The sequence below is a fragment of the Chenopodium quinoa genome, unplaced genomic scaffold (assembly GCF_001683475.1).
Source record: "Chenopodium quinoa cultivar QQ74 unplaced genomic scaffold, ASM168347v1, whole genome shotgun sequence".
NCBI classification, from domain to species: Eukaryota; Viridiplantae; Streptophyta; class Magnoliopsida; order Caryophyllales; family Amaranthaceae; genus Chenopodium; species Chenopodium quinoa.
The window spans coordinates 2,266,056-2,289,120 of record NW_018745080.1 but is presented as its reverse complement, the minus strand read 5'-3'; the positions used below and the strand labels follow the sequence as shown (position 1 = coordinate 2,289,120).

General features: G+C 35.9%; 1 protein-coding gene across 2 annotated transcripts; it reads right to left on the bottom strand.

The window, feature by feature from the left end:
- Positions 1 to 278: 278 nt before the first annotated feature.
- On the bottom strand, positions 279 to 11,950 carry LOC110709759 (protein CELLULOSE SYNTHASE INTERACTIVE 3-like). Of its 2 annotated transcripts, XM_021887996.1 has the most exons (8): positions 11,414 to 11,950; positions 11,235 to 11,290; positions 11,011 to 11,106; positions 7,529 to 10,595; positions 3,870 to 6,414; positions 2,315 to 2,769; positions 1,322 to 1,438; positions 279 to 1,052 (listed from the first exon to the last, which is right to left on the bottom strand). In XM_021887996.1, exons 3-8 carry the CDS (start codon positions 11,070 to 11,072, stop codon positions 894 to 896), a joined length of 6,405 nt encoding a protein of 2,134 aa, XP_021743688.1. In that variant the 5' UTR covers positions 11,073 to 11,106; positions 11,235 to 11,290; positions 11,414 to 11,950; the 3' UTR covers positions 279 to 893. The 2 variants fall into 2 exon arrangements, with proteins under 2 accessions (XP_021743688.1, XP_021743686.1); XM_021887994.1 differs by lacking the exon at positions 11,235 to 11,290 and having other exon boundaries at positions 11,414 to 11,949.
- Between the last annotated feature and the right edge of the window lie 11,115 nt (positions 11,951 to 23,065).

Sequence of the window (23,065 nt, the reverse complement as noted above, 5' to 3'; positions counted from 1 at the left end):
TCACTTGCAAATCCCAGAAATGAACAATGTTGCTCAATTGAGCCTTAGGGGATTGCGAGTGTACCTATTGTACAAACAACTCAGGGAGAGTCCAAGGACAACACCTTAAACAAACCCATATTTGCAATAATATGCCCAAATTCACTAACACATGGCAACTTGGCAAGTGAAGCCATCAGAATTTGATGGTGCCATGAGACGACACGTGCCTTGCCATTAACTCTGCTGAAATAAACATGAGCGCTAAACATTAGTGAACTTTTTCCAAAGCAAAGACGGACAGGAATTAGGACAGGTACTTTCATTTGAACAATTCAAGTATGACCTTCATTGGCCAGGTGTACAGTGATACATTGCAATAGTGACCAGCTTTCTGATACTATTTACTTCATATAATTAATACAACCAATCGATGGTCATTCTATTTCTATACATAAACAAGTTGCCAAGGGGTAAGATACAAACACAAGACAATTCTCACCTCTAACTTCGCAAGATCAGATTGCCAATTTGCCAGTACTTTAAAGGCTAATGATACATTTTTTTTTCTCCTTTCTGATTTCAAGAATATAATTTCTGGACAACTTATCCAGAAATGAATTTCCTAGCACCTATATTCAGCTGTACAACCAACTTGAAACATTATAAAATTTCCTCGTACTGCAGGAAGTATGGATCATTCTCACCTCAACATTTGATGAAGATCATACATTCTATATTGGCATCAAAATCTTCACTACAAAACTGTATGCTGTAAAGGAGACTAGAGGAGAGTACATACAAATGCAAGGAACACTCTGATTTACAGGGACAGCACACCACCAAAACTTCACCGGCAGCATTGCTGCAACTTCACTTGCTTCATAGAACTTCCTTCTCTAATGATTTTTTGTTTACAGACTATCATTGGACAATCTGTTGGACCACATAATCTCAATTTCGAGTTTTCTGGATCCATCTTTATTGCTATCATGGTTAAGGTTGAACAATCCGCTGTAAACTCCTTCTGTCACTACCTTATCTATTTGAATAGTGACTCTACCTAGAGTTGCCTGCAAAGAGGAACCATATCATCAGAAAGTAACAATTAGAGCAGATTTATGGCTTCTAGGCCACAGTTATTAACAACTAGAGATACATGTTCAAAAGATAAATATTTTATCTAAATGATCTATAAATGAAGCCCCTCGCCTGTCAGAACTAGTGTGGCAGTCAGTGACTGAACACTAGCAGTCTATCATTGTTGGGTCAAAGAAGAGATCTAGGTAATATAACTTTTTTGGGTTTAGTAATAAAAGCAGTCAGTGTAAATGCTTGTCACCTTTCCAAAAGTGTTCTTGCTTTTACATATGATGTGAAGTTTTTGTCCTTTAGGTGGCACATCAAATGCCCATGTAAAAGCTTCTTTCCACTCGGGAGATATGCTATGATTCATGACCTGAAAACCAGCACAATGAGCAAGTTACAATCTCATAACAATGTGCTTATCTATCTAAAGGAAACTCAGAGTAGAAAACAGTTCCATGAAATTTATGCAAGATGTAGAGAATGCAGGTATGTGTTAGTATATGCAATGGCCTTTTTAGATAGGAACAGATTATACTTGACCAAAAGAGCTACAACTTGCTAAGACACAGGGCCAAGAAGAAAAGGGAAACGATTTCCTGATTTATTTGAAGCTCAGTAGAGTAAAATTTTAAATGAGTTCGTGCTTCTGGAGGCCAAAGTTATGATAAACAAACAAACAATCCACTGGATTATACTTGGGGTTTTAATGCCTTTTTTTTTTTTTTTTTTTTTTTTTTTAGGAGAGACGAAGAGTGTATAAATTTCATTTCTACATGCAACACATCACTTTTCACATTTCACATTTCACATTTCACAGTACTTGCAACATTACCTATGTTGGAAACTATTAATATGTGAATTTAGCACATAATTCTCAACTTTTGTAAGGGAAATACGGATCAATCCACCTTTGATAGCTTAAAATACACTTTTTCCTCTAAATCACACTGGCACAAATGACTTATTTCCTCCCACTCTCCTTCATCTCCAGTAATATTTATATATCTCGATATTGCAAGTAGTGAAAAATGAGGTAGTATTATGATACATCCGCAATCCGCATACACAGTAAGAAAATCACCATAGTGTTCAAAAAATACTGAAATCCCCATATTTCAAAATGGCAGTAAAACATCAAAGATCTATCATAACAAAAACTTGATAAGTATAAGAGGTGGTCAAAATCAGAAAAATTTCAAAGGTCTCCTCTTCTTTAGTTAAGGCTCATACAGTTATAAATATTTACCTTGGTTTGCCGAGAAGGGCCGTTGCCTATTATCAATTGACAAAAAGCATTTGTGGTTCCCATAGCCTGCTTTAGGTTGTGACCACGGTTTATTGTGACAGTCAAACACCCTGGTAAGCAATGCAACAAGCTGTCTGCTCTCTCATGGAAACTTGGAGGGCACGTTTTCATCAACATCTGTAGGATCGGGATTGCTTCAGCTGCAACAATAGCTTGTGATTTAGCAGTATCTATGGACATGGTTGACCATGAATGTTTAAGCAAGCATAGGGTGTCCAGCACAGATTCTTGAGCAGCCTCATTTCCTGATTTTAATGCTGCTACCAAATGGGGAATACACAAAGTTGCAGCTTCAGATATGTGAAGCTTAGGGAAGTTGGTGAATATTTTATTTATCGTTTTTAAAACCTCTTCATTGATGGTTGCTGAAGACCACAATTCTCTCTCCAATGCAGCTGCAAGCCACCAATAGTAAAAAGAGAATTTAAATACTTCATAAAAAGCAGAACCATTATCCACACATCATGAAAAGAAAAGGGGAACAGAATCTTGCATCAACTGATCAAAATTTTAGAATGAAAAATGGTACTGCAGTTAGCCTTGAGCATGAAACAAGTTTCTTACTTCTTTAAAAGCAACTACAGAAATGAACACCTCTTTTTACATAGCTCAGAATACCTGGCATAAGCTATAAAAGAATTTTTTTAAAAAAAAAAGAAAAGAAAAAGTATACTTCATTGGGATAGAAAAATCAAATTACAGTGATATCTCAAATAAAGGATTTCAGAAAAATTGAAGTATTTCTTAGGATAAAAGTTTGCGAAATTAGGGAAGAATAGGGGCAAATAACTTACGAGCTTAAGTGCATGACTATATAGTGTTTGGATGGAGCCATGAGGGTAAAATTACAATATTTAAGAATCAGGCACTACATCTTGTGTCTAACTGAAGCAAAAAAGTTCTTAGGTTCACAACAGGTTTCCCATTTTTGTACCAATGATGTCTTTCAAGAATATTCTTCAGACAAATTGTAGGGAATTTTTAATACTCTTAAGACAAATTGTAGTTAGAAGAGGTTTGGGGCAAAAAGAGAGGTTTAAGGCAAAAGAGAGGTTACCTCTAATGTGAGTGTTTGGTCGAGAGAGGATTGATAAGAGTTTTGAGTCCAAAAAGCTAATTTTGAAAAAGCTAGTAATAGAAGCTTTTTGGTGAGAGAGGTTTTGGTACTTGAGAGGAAATGGCATTTTTATCCATATGTTGATCAAATTTACTACCCTTTATCAAGGTTGCTCAAACTAAAAATAAAATTTCTGTATATCCTTGTTGGCCATGTTACGCAATAAAGTAGCTATCAGCTAACAATAATTTAATAATACAACTAGTCAAATCAGCTCATAAAATCAGCTAACAACTAACCACAACTAATCTCTAGTAATTGGTATTGAACGAGTAAATACAATTAGTTGGAACTCCACCTAAATGTTAAATAAGAGATACTGATTGATTCTGACAAGCGTATACACATACAATTATGGATAGTTAAATTGGAACTTACCTGTGAGAGATCTTATGAGCTCATTTGATACGTATTCCTGAAGTGTGTGATTTGAGAATAGAAACCTAATCAACAAAGCTGCCTGGATGGCAACATCTGAGTTAGCGGATAATAGCTGCTCCTGAACAACAAGTATGCCACCTGCTTCTGCAACAGCACGTCTATTTGTCCTACTGTTCATGACAAAATTCTGCAATGCACAAATTGCGACCATTTTCATTTCCTCTGTTGGTTGGTCTTCCAACAAACTTATAAGAGCACGACAAGCAGAAACAGAATCACTTGCTCTAGCAAGCCCTTCATGCTGTGAGAGGTCACCGAGAGCTAAAGCTGCAAGCAATCTGCCAGGTTGCGATCTGGTTTGAGGATCAAGGTGATACTGTGATAAAGGTGCAATTGCATATTTAGTAACCTTCATCTCTCTAACTCTCACATTATTAAATAAGGCTTCCAGTAATTTTCCAGCTGCTTCCTCACACTGATGTGATCTTAGCAGGTCTAGGAGAGCATCTGTAGCTCGAGCTTCAGCCATTAATTCAGCAGTGCGAACATCATTTCTTTCCTGTATAATGAGAGCACTAAGAGCCACACTGACAATGCTTTCCTGCGATGAGTGCAACAACTTCACTAGAACCACCAGCGGCACCTCAAAGTAATATTCTACGTTCACATTTAAAACATTAGAGAGGATCAGTGCTGCTGATTCCCATAAAGAGTGAGGTGGCTGAGGATCATCCTGAATAATGACTTTGGAGAGCTCAAATAAACCTCCAGCATCTGCAATATCTTTTGGCCAAATCAGAGAAATTTTTTCCAGTGCCTTGACAGCTGTTTGTTGTAAGTTCAAATTTGCTATTCCTGCAATCTGTACAAGAGGAATAATTGCACCTTTAGTTGTTATATCTTGCTGGAAATGCTCTTGGGCAAGAAGGTGACATAATAATTCAGAGCTTAATTGCTGAATTGCTTGAGACGGTGATTCTAAAAACGATATTAATGGTTCAATAACTTGGCTAGAAGTGAGTTCTAAGATTGTTAAGCTCTGTGGTTTCTCCAGGACATTCACGAGTGCTTGCAGAGCACTGTGTTGTCCCCACATACTGAAATCAGGACGTTGCAGAACACTAAAAAGTGGTTCCACTATTCTGGGAGCTGTTGAACTTCTAGCAATTGCGCCACTGTTAGTCAAGATGCGAAACAGCTCAGAAATTGTTGAGCAAAGAGAGCTAGGAGCAGCAGGGAGAATTTTCAGACAATTATCAACAATTCCACCATTGACCATATCCTGCTTGCGAGGAGTTCGGTCCTTCCCCAGCTTAATCAGAGCACATATGCTGGCCTCAGTAAGCCGATAATTAGACTCAGAAACCAAAGAAACAAGTAGATCCACAACATCATATGCTGATGCATTATCCACCTGTTGGTCATCATCTAACAATTTGTCAAAAGCACAGACACCAGATTCCACAGCTGAATCAGTATCAGATCTCATAAGTGATATAAGAGGCTGTATACAATCAGTGGCAATTGGCGTCAATCTTATTTTTGGACTGCTGAACAAAACAAAACACAGGTCTGCAGCTTTCTTTTTTAGATCCAATGACGCAGAAGAGGACAGAATCCTGCAGAGACTTTCCAGTGGATTGCCTTCAATATCTATCAACAAATTAGCCTTCAAAGTGTCTCCTGTAGTCAACTTGAGAAGTCCAAGAAGACCAGCCTCTTGTTCAGAATGGGATGTAGCATCAAGCATGTCAACCAGAGGCTGAATGGCCTGGTTGACTGATTCAGAATCTCTGATGTTTTCAGCATTAAAAAGTTCATGCAGAGCCCTTGCAGCACTGAGCCTAGCAACTCTTGACCCCAAACGAAGTACGGCTATTAGCTGACTGAGTGAATTTATAGAAGCTTCATGCTTTAATAGCTCAGAGTTGGTGAATAATATCCTCAACAACTCAGAAATAGAAGCCTCGGTGATGTCCTGAGGGCCCAATGACAAATACTTTGGCAGAGCTTCCAAAGCTCCTGCTTCTGCCACGATAAGTTTATTTGTATCACTACCGTCAGCAACAAGGGTCAATAAGTGGACAGAAACAGGAGGTGCGCTGGGTCTATCTGGCATTGGTCTCAGAAGATCAACCAGTAATGGTATAGCTTTACGTGCAGTAGAACCCATTTTCACATCTTCTATCTCAAAGAGGTGCTCCAGCACAACTTTCTCAGGATTCCTTACCAAAGAAAACTCCTCAGTTAAGGCAATAAGGTTTGGCATATCTGTGTCCACGTAACCAATGAGGGTTATTAGGCCAGCAACTGCACCTGAGTTTGCAACTGTTGTCATTATCCCCTTATTTCCATGGTTGACAAGGCTAGCCATTGCCTGAGTGGCGAAGAATCTGTCAATCATTTCATCAGATTTCAGCATCAGTGCAAGCAAAGGTATTACACGGACAACTGCAGGGTCACAAGCAACACTAGCATCTTGGAATAATACAGAGAGAAGCAGAGCACTAATCCATACACCCTCGGCATCTTCAAACTCAGCCTGCCAATGTAAAAGAAGTAGCTAAATATGAATATCATTGTCATCAGACATATATCAAGAGATTGTGACAATTTTAAAGTAGATCTAGCATCTTAAAAAAAAAAAAAAACCAATTTGAATGCAAACAGAAGTTCTTCAATTATTTGACATGAGAAGATAGGTTAGGATGTCTATATGAATACTGATATACCACTTTATCTTTAATGTGCAACTGCAGAAATGAGAATCAAACTATTATAACAAATGACAGCAATAACAAGCCAGCAGCATGAATTCTGAGGAATCTAAATCTTTGCATAAAATCAAACAGGTGGACTCGGCAAACATGTGCAGCATAATTTTTAATTAACTTGTGCATATAGAGTTATAATACTTATAAATCAAGACCAACAGTCTAAACAATCATGCCCTAAAAACTATAATGAGCAAGAATGCATTACATATCTCATTCTTTGTGGACATGATACCATCAGCTAAGCTCCTTACAAGTATCTACACAGAGTTGGTTGAAAACTAAACCTTTATAAACAACAATTGACCAAGATAAATACAATATTCACAAGTCTATCTTTATATAGCATTGAACTCCAGTTGATTTACTGTAAAAAAAATAAAAAAATAAAAAGAAAAATTAACACCCAGTCCAGTATTTAAATTCATTAACAACTTGTGATTACTATTCGTTAGATAAAACAGTTGTTATTACCCTGAAGCAACAAAAACTTATACTTCCTCTGTTTTTCTTTTATTGCACCATAAGGACTTTTACACTATTCACTTAATCTTCTTTGACCATCATTTGTGATTTATCCATTACGAAAAACATAGTCATGTGGGATCCAGTTAGATTCATCTCGAAATCTACTTTTCAAATAACAATTTTTTATAATTTTTATAAAAGTATAATTGAAGATATTAACAGCTAAAGTAATGCATTGGCAAGCGTGAAATCCCTCATGGTGCAATAAAAAAATAACGGAGGAAGTATTAGGAATATAGCGTGACCATCTCGGTGGCACTCTCAATATGCATAATAATTAGGTTCAACTACTAATAGTAAACTGTCTTATATATATAAAGCAAACACCCCCCCCCCCCCAAAGTCAAGTCATACCTGCGGATTGGAAGTGTAGCTTGTGAGTTTCTCTGAAAGGACTTCTACTCCTCCAGCTTCCATAACAACATGTTTATTTTTCTCATTAAATGAGGACATTATGGAAAGCAACCACAAGGCGGCTGTACCTCCTAATACAGAGGCTGGATCAGGAACCTCACACTCATCCTCTTCTCGAAAAGATGTTCTCTGTCTCAAGGCTCTTGGAGTTCTTATTTCAATTTCCAACGAACAGCAGCCAGAATTTTGCCTTATCATGTGAACTAAAGAGCATATCAAGGGTCTTAGATATCCTGAAGAATCAAGTGAATCCATTGACTTCTTTTTGTGCTCTTTTGCAACACAAGTAAGCAATGCAGTCCCTCCAACTTTGACCTCTAAGCAAGATGGACTCATTGTTCTTGTTGCTAGAGAAGTAATAGCTTTTGATTTAGCAATCAACATGTCGGCTAGCACCACTGGTTGATCTCCACATAGCCTAGAAAGAATTACAATCACCTTGTCTTGTATTGCAGGAGGCCCTTCAGCTAAGCAATGAATGAGAGGTTCTAAGCTTGAAGGGATTTCAGCAAGGGTAGACCAGAGTTGGTACGTAAAATTAGCCCTCTGTTTTGTTCTAGCCAAAAGTGAAAGGACTTCTAAGGCATCCGCAGCACCAATCTCCTCCAGATCCATCGTATTCAATGATTCAACAAGAGCAAGCACAGTGAGACGACATTGAGAATTCCCTTTTAGCACAGCCCCAACTGGAAAGTGCTTCAGTAATTGGTATATGGCACATGCTGCATTTTTTTTGCCTTCTGCAGTACCTTCTCCCAATACTCTCGTCAGAGCTGATACGACATCTTCGGCTAGTGCTACGGATGCAATCCGAGTATCCGAAAGAAGATTGGCAAGTGCAGCAACAGCAGCCTCAGCAGCATTAATTAAGGAAGTTTTGGCCAGCTTAATTAGAGGCTTGACTTCTCCCTCAGATATGCAAGATATCTTGTTTGAACTATTTGTTCTGGTAGGCCGCGCCAATGCACCTAAGGCTCGAGCTGACTGGGTAGCCACAAGTAGTATCTTGCTAGTCAAAAGCTTCATGCAAGGTTGAATAATCTCATCAGTTGCGAGACTTTCACAAATCTCAGGTCTAGAACTAAAGAGATCAGCAAGAACAGAAGCTGCACCCTCTTGGTTCTCTTCATTTGAAGAATTAAGCACTTGGACAAGAGACTTCAGTGCTTTGTTAGCAAGATTTCCCCTTTGCACAAGCTCTTTGTGTGATGCAATAGTGAGCACATGACCCAGAACCCTGATTATGTGGCCTTTAAAGCTTGGAGATTCACCCAGAAGCATAGCAAGCAGTTGATTGATGGTTGCAGAATCAGCTGTCCGGACAAGTTTCATTAGTGCTTTGGCAGATGCTTCTTGCCCTTTTTGTCCACCACTCCTCAGTAGCCATAGGAAAGCTGGGACAGCTCCAGCACTTTCAACACATGCACGAATATCTTCACTGTGACAGCACAAATTCCACAAAACATGAGCTGCATCCTCCTTTGCCTTTGGAGATCCTACTTCTAAAAGTTGCACTAGCGGGGGGATACCTCCCGCTGCAGTTATAGCCCACTTACTATCATCAACTTCATCAGTTAAAATTACCAGCAGCTGAGCAGCATGCTCCTGATGTTGCTCACTGGCTAACCCCAACAATGACATCAGCAACTGAATTCCTTCCCTCTTTTTTATGGCGTTCCAGATGTCTACTCCATCTGCGCACAAGCTAGTCAGAGAACCAATCAGGTGTTCCTGCACTTCAAGAGCAGCCATTGTTATCAAGCCAGTTAGTATCTTCTTAGCCTCTGCATAAGAAAGCCATTTTGAAAGATAAATGTTCCCATAGAGACTAGACATAGCTTCAAGTAAACGATCCTGGACTAGCTTATTGTCCCGAGGCTTAAGCAATGTGACCAGAATGTCTTCTACCAGCTTCACATTAAAGGGTTCTTCTTCCCTGGCTGATTTTTGTTCAAAGACCATCAAAGAGTAGGCCAGTGCTCCAATTATGTCAGCAACTGGAGCAGCTAACCGAGGTGACTGGGCAAGCTCTCCAAGATATTTGATCAATTCAGACATTCCACCACATATATTAGCCAGAGCCACAGTGGCATGCCCTTGAAGAGCCTGACCAAACTCCCCTTGCATACCTTCTTTAGAAGGTGCAACTATTGCACCAATAAGAATAGGAACACCACCAGCATCAACAACAGCTCTCTTAGCTTCATCTGACTCTAAAGAAAGAGCCTGCAATGCATCAGCAGCGCTTGCACGAACAGAGGCCTCATTTCCCTGACCAACGAGTTGGAGCAGAGCTTTAAAAGCTCCAGACTCTATTACCTTGGGTATACTATCACTAAATGCTAACATCAGACGGGCCAAAAGAGAAGCAGCATTGGATTGAGAGGCTGCATTGTCAGAAGAAAGAAGGCCCACAATGATATCCACACCTCCACCTGCAAGTGCAGCTCTCCAGTAGCCATCCCTGTCACCACAAAGATTTCTCAAGGCTCCCGTCACAAAGCCTTCTACTACCTTATCCTGCTTATTCTTTGGATTTAGCTGCTCCCATAAAGTTGGGACAACACCCTCAGTGACAAATATTTTCACACCCACATGATCAGCCAATCCACCAGCTGATACTTCATATATTGCTTCAGCGGCTGCCTTCCTAGCCTCAACTGAATCTGACTTTAAAAGCAAAAGCAACGGAGGTATACACCCGCCTAAGAGCACCTTTAACCTTAAGTCTTCATCTCTGCAAAGAACACTAAGAGTTGCAGCAATATTCACCTTAGCTCCAGGAGTGCCAGCCCTGAGAATAGATATAAATAATGGCATTGCTTGTCCATGGGAGCCAATAATTGTCCTTGCCTCCCTCTTCCTTTTAACAATACCAAGCAATCGTGCTGTAATAAGTTCCTTCTCATGAGGTGAAGAAATGTTGGCATGCAGCTGCTCAACAAGTCGAGCAACTGTAGCCATTGTACTTTCTTCTTCATCCATTTGTGCTGCTCCATTTGGTTCCCTGAGAAATCAGTTATGCAATCACCTTGTCAAAAATCAGCAGTTGTCAATGAAAGAGAATTAACGCCAACAACAACGAAGAAATTTCAAAGACCTCTAATCATCCATTCTAAGGTTCATAGGATCTTCCACCTATTTTTCTAAGGGTATGCAAGGTACCCAAATTTCAGACATGGCATGGAATAAATTACCAAACTAACATAGAAACATAACACATTATACATGGAAATTATAATTTTCTCTCAAGAACCTACTTCCCCCTTATTCTTTCTTAATTAGCACATGCTCTCACCAGCCAGATTCAGTTGTCACATTACTAGTTCAAATTTCACAATCAACGAAACTATTAATCTGTAAGCAGGGAGTATCATAAAGAACAATGCTAAAAAAATGTCCAGTAGAGTAAAAAAATCAACCTCAGCCGCGAAGTCGATACAAGCTCTCCTGGTTCAGGGGATGGGAGATTTGGCATTTGCATCAACAACGCCAGCTATGGAAATTTACTTGGCCACCTGCTCATTCCAAAAACAAATCAAAATCAATAGTATTGCTAAATTGGCAATTCAAAATCCCCAAATTACTAATAAATTACCCAAAAAAAGATAATTTTCACTTCAATTCACAGTCTCAAACAACCCACCTACTAAAATTCAAAACCTAAGTGATCCCATTTGTACCAATTCCACATCTTCAATGCTTAAAATTAGAAAGAAAAAAAAAAAAAAAAAAAAAAACTCATTCAGTAGAATTTACAACTCGCAACACTAAATTACAAAGATTAATCAAACACAAACAATAAAAATAAAATTAAAAAATTACCTCCACCAAAAATTGTGCCAAGTATAGTCCGATCTTCAACAAAAATTCCCGAAAAATGGCGAAATTAATTCGGAAAAACAAACTTCGAATTGCACAAATAGTAACGTGTAAAGATCGGATCAGATAAATATCAAATAATCTAGGTTAAGAAAATAGGATAAAACTAACGAATTATGAAAATAATGAATCTGTAGTATAATTATAAAAAAAAAAAAAAAAAAAAAAAACAAAAAAACGTAGGAAATGTTGAAAATATTACTGTACAATTGAGAAAAATGGAGGTTCGTTAATGGAGGAAGAGAGAGAAAGAGGTAAAATAATTTTATTTTATTTTATTTTATTTTCTGTTAACCAACACTTAACAGTGTTGAGTGTGAGTTTGTTCTTTCTTTTTCTTTTCTTTTTCTGTCGCAAACAACAGTCTTCTTTGCGTCGCTTTCTCTGTCATGTGATGGTCTTTTTCTAAATTTTATTATTTACAATATTATTGGTTCATTATTTTTGGTAAAACAGAAAATTGAAAAATAAAATTAGAAGGTTGAAGGTTTATTTTGCTGCGTGATTTTGAGTGTCAGGTGAAAAGGAACGAAATTACATTTTGATATTGACATTTGACTTTTTGTATATACCCTCTCGTTTCTACTTCATAAATGTAAGATGAGTATGTAACAATTGTTTATTTTTCGAAAATTAAAGTTGGTTTAGTGGTTGGAGACTTGGAGATCCTCCTTTCACCCCTATGATAGGGGTTTGAGTTTCTTTGTTTGTGTTTTACCCCTTATATGCGACATTGTGATGAATCTAATGATGTATAATATAATCAGTTAATAACATTTATTTATTTTGTAATAGCAAAATAATTAAGTCAACATGACATGTGAATAGTGCAATAGTCAAATTGATGCATTTTTTTTAAAAAAGGAGGGAGTATAAATAAACTAACATTTTAGCCCGTGCAACATTGGAATGTATGGTTTGTTAAACGTTAAACGTAAAAAAAATTAAAAAAAAATTATTGTTAATTATTGTACGGAAAAAATGAAGATAATATGAAAGGAAGATCACTTTTTTTTTTGTATTAGGAATAAAGAAACTTTGACCATAAATCAACACTAATTTATAAGAAGTAATATAATTATATGAGATCTTATTAGATTCGTGTTAATGTCTAACGTTATACCACATAACTTTCCTACCTTCAATACCCAATTACTTTTTAAAATTAATCTTAGTCGATCATCATATAAAAACAAGAATTTTAAATCACCTAATTATTTAATTATCACAATTTGTTCTAACTAAAATATGACTAACACCAATTATAATTTCCAATACCGTTATGCCCCTAAATCATTATTCTAAGAACCTAAAGTGCATGTTTACAGCTTAGTGAAACTGTCACGAAATTAGAGATCTATATAAATAAAAAACAAAGCAAACATGAATAAAATGACAAAAAAAGGAGGTACCAAAAACATCAATATTCTAAAATTCAGATCTAAACAATAAGTAATGAAGGGAATCCCTAACGAAAAAAAAAATGAATAAATAAAGTGGACCCACCATGCAGACAAATTAATTGCATGCAAATAAAAGTAAAGATTGTAGTCCACATGCTAACGTCCACTTTAGTATCTAGCCAACCACAAGGAATGCTCTTCTTAAACTTAATCTTTCTACGATGTATGTACATCTGAGAAATATAATGCTTCAATCTGTAACTTTGTCGTAATAAACTCGGTAATTACTCTTTAAGTAAATAAACTATCGTTGATATAAGTAGATACGGAGTACATATCTTTGTCACAATCAAATTTGCTTATTTTTCACATTTAATTTGTCAACAAATCGATTTGAATAATGTCAAAAATAATTCGTACTATATCATCTTTTATGAGAAGAAGGAAATATATTGTTTAATTTACTTAATGAAAACCTTTTTTCGTAGTCTTAAAAAACGATTGATACTGTGTATAATACATATGGTGATGAATCTAATGATGTGAACATTGTAGTTGTACAAAATATAATATTACGACGTCTATGGTTTTAGTTGTGACTTTTATTCAATTGTAAATATCACAAATCGTCAATATATTAAGATTAGAAAAAGTTGATGTAAATTCAGAACGAGAAGAATCGATCTAAGGGTATATTATTATATACCACCCATGTTTCACATTAAATAATTATATATATATCACAAATAATACTCTTTTGTTGCAATTAGTGTCAAATAGAGGTACTATGTTTTTTTTAATACAAATAATAAACAAATATACAATGTATTTTATGCTTAATATACTTAGGCCTTGTTCATTTCACCTAAAAAAATAATATTCAACAAAAATAATTTCAGTTCAGTAAAAATAAGTTATGTTCAGTACAATTAATTTAAGTTCAGTAAAAAAAATTTCAGTTTAGTAAAATCATTAAGTTTAAAGAAGAAATATAATAGAGAATCAGTAAAATAATTTCAGTTTAGCAAAAATAATTTTAGTTCAGTAAAATTAATTTCAATTTAGTAAAAATAATTTAAGTTAAGTAAAAATAATTACAATTCAGTAAAAATAATTTCAATTCAGCAAAAATAAGATAAAGCGAACGAGACCTTATTTAAAGTATTAATATTCTACCATCCAGGTAATTATTACCGTAAGACTCTCTTGATAGCATAATTCTTAATTAATTTGCCCGCGTCGTCGTCACTGAATCTCTGGAGATTCTGCGGATACAGTTAAAACTCAAAACAATGACATTGTATCATGCGCCCATTATTATATTTAAGCGATAATGGTATAGATCCTAAGTATTTACAAGTAATTTTTTAAAATTCTTTTTTCGAAAGGAAAGCAGTGATTTTACTAATGGAACTATTCTTGGTAGGGAGAATTAAGGATCACGTGTATGAGTTTCTACTGATAATTGAGAAGGGATGAGTTTTTGCTGATAATTGAGAAGGGACTAAAACCTATCCACCTAGGATTAACCATTAGATCCGAATTGACTGAAGGATGAACTGGGAAGGAACACCATTTTTTTTTTTAATTATAGCATTTGTCCATATATAAAATAATAGAAATACTCTTTAAGGTAGCTGATTCGTTATTTATCTGTGTCATAGTCAGTTATTTAATTGGGTTGGTAAGGGTAGATGTGAATCAGAATTTCATAATAGTGAGTAGCAAATTATTAAGCGGTTATTTTGTTTGTTTTTTTTTTTTTTATTATTATTTTTTTAAGTAGAGAAACACCCTTTTGTTGCATGTACTCTGTTATGGAAAAAATTTAGGCAAAAATAAAACAATGCTCCATAATTCCTTTTGTTTCTTAAACATAGAGTTTAATAGTATTATTAATTCACAATTAGCCAATCAATATAGGATATAGAAAATTGTTTAGTATAATGAAAAAACAAAAACTTTTGTATACATCCGATGTACAATAATATTACTGTATATCGGGGTAAATTTTGTTGAATTTAGGGTAACTTTTACACTTTTTTGAGTAACTTTTATCAATAAAACATAAATAACTTTTATTTATATCAAGATAATTTATATATACTGGGTAACTTTCATTTATTAAAGAGTAACTTTTGATCATTTTAAGGTAACTTTGTAGCGCATGTACAATATTTTATTGTACATCCAATTTATTTATTTTTAAATGTTTATGATGAAAAAAATATATGCTAAGATAAAGAGAAAAAAGAGTTGATGAAATTAACATTATCTAAAGCCTCATTATATACTACCTTCATTTCATATTTTTTACAACTTTAGAATATTTTTTATCTCACAAATAATACCCCAAAGTTGCAAAAAATATGAAAAGGAGGTAGTATATCTTATTTTCACTTATTTTAGCAAAAATAATTTTAGTTAAGTAGTGTAAAGTTTAGATATGGGTTGATAAGCTAAGGGTCACTTACAAAAGAACAAATTATACTTATACTAAATTCAAATAAGTGGTAATAAAATGAATATATACTTAAGATAAAGAAATATATACTTGTATATATTTTTTTTTATCACACAATGAATATTTGATGATGAAAAATTGAAAATTAAGAAATCAACATAATTATAATACATCGGGTGATGTGAACGTTGTAGATGTACGAAGTATAAGATCTTAAATAAAACACAAACTATTGGGTGTGGACGTCCGCACCCAACAGTTCGTGCGGCAGTGGTAATAGCAGCGCACAATATCAGAGCAGCGGCAACGACATCCTTACACCATTCTTCCACCACATGCAAAATCCCCTTACTCCATCCTTCTATCACCTTCAAAATCTCCAATAAAACCAAAATAATACTAAGAAAAAACAAAATCCCTAAAATCAAAACAAATCACAAATTAAAATAAATAAATAACAATTGGATGTGCTAATGGCGGCGCAGCGTCGGCTTAAGGTAGAGGTCGTGGAGGTGCAAAATCAGAGCAATTCGAACTGGGCTCCGGCGTAGCCCAGTGCGGTAGTTGGGGTTCGTTGGTTGATGGTGGCTAGTGGTGGTGCTGCAATTTGGAGGTGTGGCTGCGTGGCTGAGCTCGTAACAGATCTGGTGTTTAGGGGTCGTGGGTTGGTGGTGGCTGGTTGATGGTGGCGTGAGGTTAGAGTCGTGGGTGGTTTCGACGGTTTGGTGGTTGGTGGGTGCGGTGGGAGGTGTGGCTGATTTGAGAAAGAAGAAGAGGAAGAGGGGGAAATAGGAGAGAATGAATTCATTTCATTTGAAACAAAGAGAAAGAATGAGAGGAAGATGGGGAAAGAGGAGAAATAGGGGAAATGAAAGTATATAGGTATGTTGTTAATCATATTAGCCAACGAAGGACATATATCAACCATTAAAATGAACATATAAGCCAATTGATGTATGATATCATTCAGTCAACATTATGGACATATTAGACAATAATTAAAACGTATCAGCCAACAAAAGGAATATATCAGCCAACAATTGATACATATCAGCCAACAAAAAGAATATATCAGCCAACAAATAAATGGTACTTATCAGCCAAAGAAGGAACATATCAGCCAACAAATGATGCATATTAGCCAACAAAAGGTTGAAATCAGCAAACAAAAGCAATAGGTAAGCCAACAAAATAAACATATATCAGCCAACAAAATGAAACATATAAACCAACAATTAAAATATACATATCAGCCAACTAAAGAAATATATAAGCCAAATGATGTCTGATATCAGCCAATAAAAGAAACCTATCAAAAATAAAATAAAATATATCAGCCAACAAAAAGAATACATTAGCCTACACAAAAACCATATCAGCCAATAAATGAAACCTATTTGCCAACAAATAAAATATATTAGCCAAATCTTCCGCGCCAAATTTGCGTGCGAATGTCCACATCCAATACCTTCTCTAAATGAAAAAATGTAATCAAATACTCCATGTATCAAGAAAAACAAATGTAATTAACATTCACCCAACAACAACACCATTTTATACACGATCTAATACATTACTTTTATTGAAATTAAAGGCAGACAAAAGGATGAAATCCTACAAAATATAAGAAAATGGATACAAATTTAATAAGAAGTACCTTATTAAATTAGCGAAGCATTATTGATCTTTCAAACATATATTAAAGAAAATGTTATATATAACCCTTAGGAATATGCATAAGAAGCTAAAAAAGGAAAGTATTAATGAAATACTATCTCCTTTGTTATAGTTGACACGTTTTGAGTTTACATTATTCACACACTTCCCTTTGATTATGTTTTGTGATTTATACGTAATGAAAAATATAGTCACGTGGAGTCTTGTTAGATTTGTCACGATATATATATTTTCAATATATCAACTTTTTATAATTTTGCTTTTCAATAATTAAAGATTTAATGGTTAAATATGTGCATTGACAAACGCGACTAAAGAAAAGTGTCAACTTAAAAGAAACGGAGGAACTATATTCATAAATTACATTGATTTGCGTGTGATTTTGTCATACAATCCTAAACTAGTACGGAGTACCAAATAAGGAGAAAAATTTAATGCTTATTTTTAGCCCTAAACATTAAAGTTAGCAGTGATCATAGAATTTATTTCATTAGTACCTCGGCATTAAAGTTTTCATCTCCAATATCACTTGTATATATGAGTGATATCTTAATAAGGTAAAACTATAAAATTACATAAACCGTCAAATGATAATGATAAAATTTGCTATTAAACATCAGCTCTACCGTAAAATTATCCAGCTCAAACTAAACTCCTTGTTTTATATATAAACACTGTTGGAACAAAGTTGTTTTAAAGTGTGAATTTTGTGAAAATGGTAAAGTCCCACATTGGAGGAAAATGAAAGCTTTGCTTAGTTTATATAGGTGGGTGTCACCTAAAGGGGTGTGGCCCTTGGGCTACCCACATTTTGTGGAGAGGAAGGACTTACCTACCAAACCAATCTAACACACACGCGCGTCGAACCGAACCGGGCCGGATTGGATTGGATTTCTTTAACGGGTTTAAATTTTTTGAACAAGAATTAATTCCTTGATTTCAGAAATCTTTTTCCAGAAATTATCCGTTTTGAAAGCGCTCATTTTAAAAGGTGGAAACAAAAAATGCAATTTTTCCTCACAGTTAAGAAAGTGCACTCTGCCTTGACTGTCCCTAGGCCTGTTATTCCTGATAATGCTGAACAAGATGACCTAGTGTATTGGAATAGTGAAATTGAAACTTGGAATGAAACTGATTTCATGTGCAAGAATTATATTCTTAATGGTCTGTCTGATAACTTGTATGACTATTATAATTTGGAAAACACTGCTAAAGATTTGTGGGATGCCCTGCAAAAGAAATATGACACTGAAGAAGCCGATGCCAAAAAGTATGTTGTTAGCAGGTACTTGAAATTTCAGATGACTGATGATAAGTCCGTGGAAGTGCAGTCCCACGAACTTCAGAAAATTGCTCATGAGATAATTTCCGAAGGTATGGCTCTTGATGAACAATTTCAAATTGTTGTTATTATTGACAAGTTGCCTCCTTCTTGGAAAGATTTCAAATACAGTCTTAGGCACAAGACTAAGGAATTTTCCTTAGAGAGTATGATCACTCGGCTCCGTATAGAAGAAGAATCCAGAAAACAGGACCAGAAGGAAGAAGTCTTACAGCTCACTGCAAACAATGCTCCTAAGCGATCTGCTGCAGTTCTCAAGCCTGCTGGTAAGAATTTCAAGCCACAGAACCGGAAGAATAACTTCAACAAAAATAAACAGAATGTTCAAAAGAACAATGGAAAGTAACAGTCTCAACCCCCTAAGAATGGTACTGGTCAAATTCTATGCTATAGGTGTGGAAAACCAGGCCATATGGCATGTAAGTGCAGGAACATGCCTAACCCTGCAACTGCGCAGGCAAGCATGATTGAAAAGCCTCTTGTGGCTATGATTACAGAGATCAACCTTACAGGTGGATCAGATGGGTGGTGGGTAGACACTGACGCTACACGCCATGTCTGCTATGATCGTCGGATGTTTAAAACATATTCTGAAAACACCGATGATAAGAAAGTGTTGTTGGGTGATTCCCATTCCACTAATGTTGCTGGTATTGGTAATGTTGAGTTGAAGTTTACTTTTGGCAGGACTCTCATTCTGAAGGATGTGCTGCACACTCCAGAAATGAGAAAGAATTTAGTTTTTGGTTTTCTTCTTAATAAGGCTGGTTTTACACAAACCATAGGTTCTGATTTATTTACTTTAACTAAGAATGGCATATTTGTAGGAAAAGGATATGCTACTGATGGCATGTTTAAACTGAATGTTGAGATTAATAAAATTTCTGATTCTGCTTATATGTGTCTTCTTCTGTTAATATTTGGCATGCTAGACTTTGTCATGTGAACAAAAGACTCATAAAAAATATGAGCAATTTAAGCCTTATTCCTAATATTTCTCTCAATGACTTTGATAAATGTATTTTTGTAGTCAGGCTAAGATTACAAAAACACCTCATAAGTCTGTTATTAGAAACTCAGAACCGTTAGATTTAATTCATTCGGATATTTGTGAATTTAATGGAACGTTGACCAGAAATGGACAACGATATTTTATCACGTTTATTGATGACTGTTATGATTATACTCGTGTTTATTTGATGAAAAATAAGAGTGATGCTTTTGATATGTTTAAGTTGTTTGTGACAGAGTTTGAGAATCAGTTCAACAAGCAAATAAAAAGGTTACGTAGTGATCGTGGAACTGAGTATGATACTGATGCTTTTGTAGAGTTTTATAATTCACATGGTATCATACATGAAAGGTCAGCTCCTTATTCTCCAGAAATGAATGGTAAGGCTGAAAGGAAAAATAGAACTTTTATTGAGTTAGTAGTTGCTATTTCCTTAATTTCTGGTGCTGCTGATCATTGGTGGGGAGAAATTCTTCTCATTGTCTGTTATGTCTTGAACCGTATTCCAAAGACTAAGAGTAAGGTTTCTCCTTATGAATTACTTCGTAATAAACAACCTAATATTTCTTATTTCAGAACATGGGGTTGTCTTGCATGTGTTAGGATTCCTGATCCTAAAAGAATTAAGTTAGCTAGTAGAGCTTATGAATGTGTGTTCATTGGTTATGCTGTTAATAGTAAAGCGTATAGATTCTTTGACTTAAATGCACGAGTAATTATTGAATCTAATGATGCTAATTTTTATGAGGACATGTTTCCTTTCAAATCTAGAAATAGTGGGGGTTCTTCCTCATCTATTATTCCTGCAGTCAGGTCTAACTCACAAAACTTGGATGCTGAACCCGAACTAAGAAGGAGCAAACGGGCTAGAGTAGCAAAAGACTTTGGCCCGGATTTTGAAGTTCTCAATGTAGAAGAGGATCCTTCTACCCTCCAAGAAGCCTTAGCCTCAGTTGATGCAGATTTATGGCAAGAAGCCGTAAATGATGAAATGTAATCACTTGAGTCTAATCGAACTTGGCACCTGACTGGGTTGCCACCAGGTTGCAAACCAATTGGCTGCAAATGAGTCCTAAAAAGAAAGCTGAAAGTTGATGGGACCGTTGATAAGTATAAAGCTCGTTTGGTAGCTAAAGGCTACAGACAAAGGTAGAATGTTGATTTCTTTGATACTTATTCACCTGTAACTAGAATAACTTCTATTAGAGTGCTAATGTCTCTTGCTTCTGTTTTTAATCTTGTAGTACATCAGATGGATGTAAAGACTGCATTCTTGAATGGTGAATTGGAAGAAGAAATCTACATGGACCAACCCGAGGGCTTTGTCATCCCAGGAAAAGAGCATCTAGTATGTAAATTAGATAAGTCTCTTTATGGTCTCAAACAAGCACCTAAACAATGGCATGAAAAATTTGACAACTTAGTCATTTCACATGGTTTATTTTAAGATAAATGGTAGTGACAAATGCATATATGTAAAATTTGAGAATGACATTTGCACTATAATTTGTCTGTATGTGGACGACTTGTTAATTTTTGGCTCGAATATTCACGCTATGAATAATGTAAAGCTATTGTTTAATGCTGAGTTTGATATGAAAGACTTAGGAGAGGCAAATGTAATCCTTGGAATTAAGATTACTAGGACTGAAAATGGAGTTTCTTTGGATCAGTCTCATTACATTGAGAAAATCCTAAAGAAATATGGTTACTTTGACTGTAAACCTGCTAGTACACCTTATGATCCCAGTGTAAAATTATTTAAGAACACTGGTGAAGCCGTTAGGCAATCTGATTATGCGAGCATCATTGGCAGCCTATGGTATGCCACTGATTGTACTAGACCCGACATTGCATATGTCGTGGGATTATTAGGCAGGTTTACTAGTTGTCCTGGTAATGAGCATCAGCATGCTATTGAAAGGGTCATGAGATACCTTAAAAGAACCATGAACCTAGGATTACATTATGAAAGGTTTCCAGCTGTACTAGAAGGCTATAGTGATGCTGACTGGAACACCTTATTAGATGACTCTAAGGCTACTAGTGGATATATTTTCTCTATAGCCGCTGGAGCTGTATCTTGGAAGTCTAAGAAACAGACTATTATGGCTCAGTCCACCATGGAGTCAGAGATGATAGCACTAGCTACAGCTAGTGAAGAAGCAGGTTGGTTGAGAGACCTGCTAGGTGAGATTCCCTTGTGGGAAAAACCATTACCAGCTGTCTTGATCCATTGCGATAGTACCGCGGCTATTGCAAAAGTTCATAACCGTTATTACAACACGTCGTAAGCACAACACTGTAAGAGAATATCTCTCTATTGGAGTTGTGAGAGTGGATCATGTACGCACTGAGAATAATTTGGCCGATCCTTTGACGAAAGGATTGGCTAGAGAGAAGGTCCATGATATTTCTAAGAAAATGGGACTATTGCCATTAAAATGAGTCACACATAATGGTAACCCAACCTATAGACTGGAGATCCCAAGAAATAGGTTCAATGGGTAATAACAAGTTTTGGAGTGATATGAGTTGATTATGTTTAAATAACATAAATTCCTGAAGCGATCAAGGATGAGTTAATAGGAACTCTTAATGAAATCTATACTCCATTTGGAGTGGAGTACCTAGCTACAGGAGTACTCTTGATAGATTCACCTATGTGAATGTGGAAGTTAGGCCACTTCCTATGAAATGTGTGGCAGCATTTCTAGAACGTTCACTATACTGGGATAGACGTGCATGGCCGTAATAGCACGGGTCTATGACAAACACCGAGAATAGGTAGTGTGTGGTACGTTGTCAGAGATAGGGTTCAAAATTTCGACTTACCCTTGTTAAATCTAAATCGTATTCACTACGCAGAAGTTCAAGTTGGAAAACACTTCTGTTTATGCACAACCTATATATGTAAGGATTCTGCTCGAAAATATTTTCAAAAAATTCAAGTGGGGGATTGTTGGAACAAATTTGTTTTAAAGTGTGAATTTTGTGAAAATGGTAAAGTCCCACATTGGTGGAAAATGAAAGCTTTGCTTAGTTTATATAGGTGGGTGTCACCTAAAGGGGTGTGGCCCTTGGGCTACCCACATTTTGTGGAGAGAAAGGACTTACCTACCAAACCAATCTAACACACACACGCGCGCCGAACCGAACAGGGCCAGGTTGGATTGGATTGGATTTCTTTAACGGGTTTAAATTTTTTGAACAAGAATTAATTCCTTGATTTTGTAACTGATTTACTAATTAATTTTTTAACTGTTACGTTTTCAATTTTGCTCGTTTTTGACTGTTGTGTAACGGTTAATTAACGTGATTTTAGCCCTTAATTACGTCGATTATTTGCTTTAATCTGTCCGTTAATTGCTTGCTGAAACCGTACAGGTACATTCTGCCACCCTCTATAAATTGATGGTTTTTCCTTCATGGTTTTACACACAACAACAAACAGAACACCAATTACGGAAAAAAAACCACTTACTGTTTATATTTTCAGAAATCTTTTTCCAGAAATTATTCGAGCATTGTTCCTAATTTTGGTGTTTAGTTGTCCGGTGGTTCTGTGCAAATCCATCGGTATAATTTTCTTTCCCGGGAGACTGTTTTATCCTGGGGAGCATCCGGTTGTCGTACAAGCTGCTTGCACAAATTAAAGGCAGTACCGCGAATGTTCTAAAGAGAGCGACATAGTCCG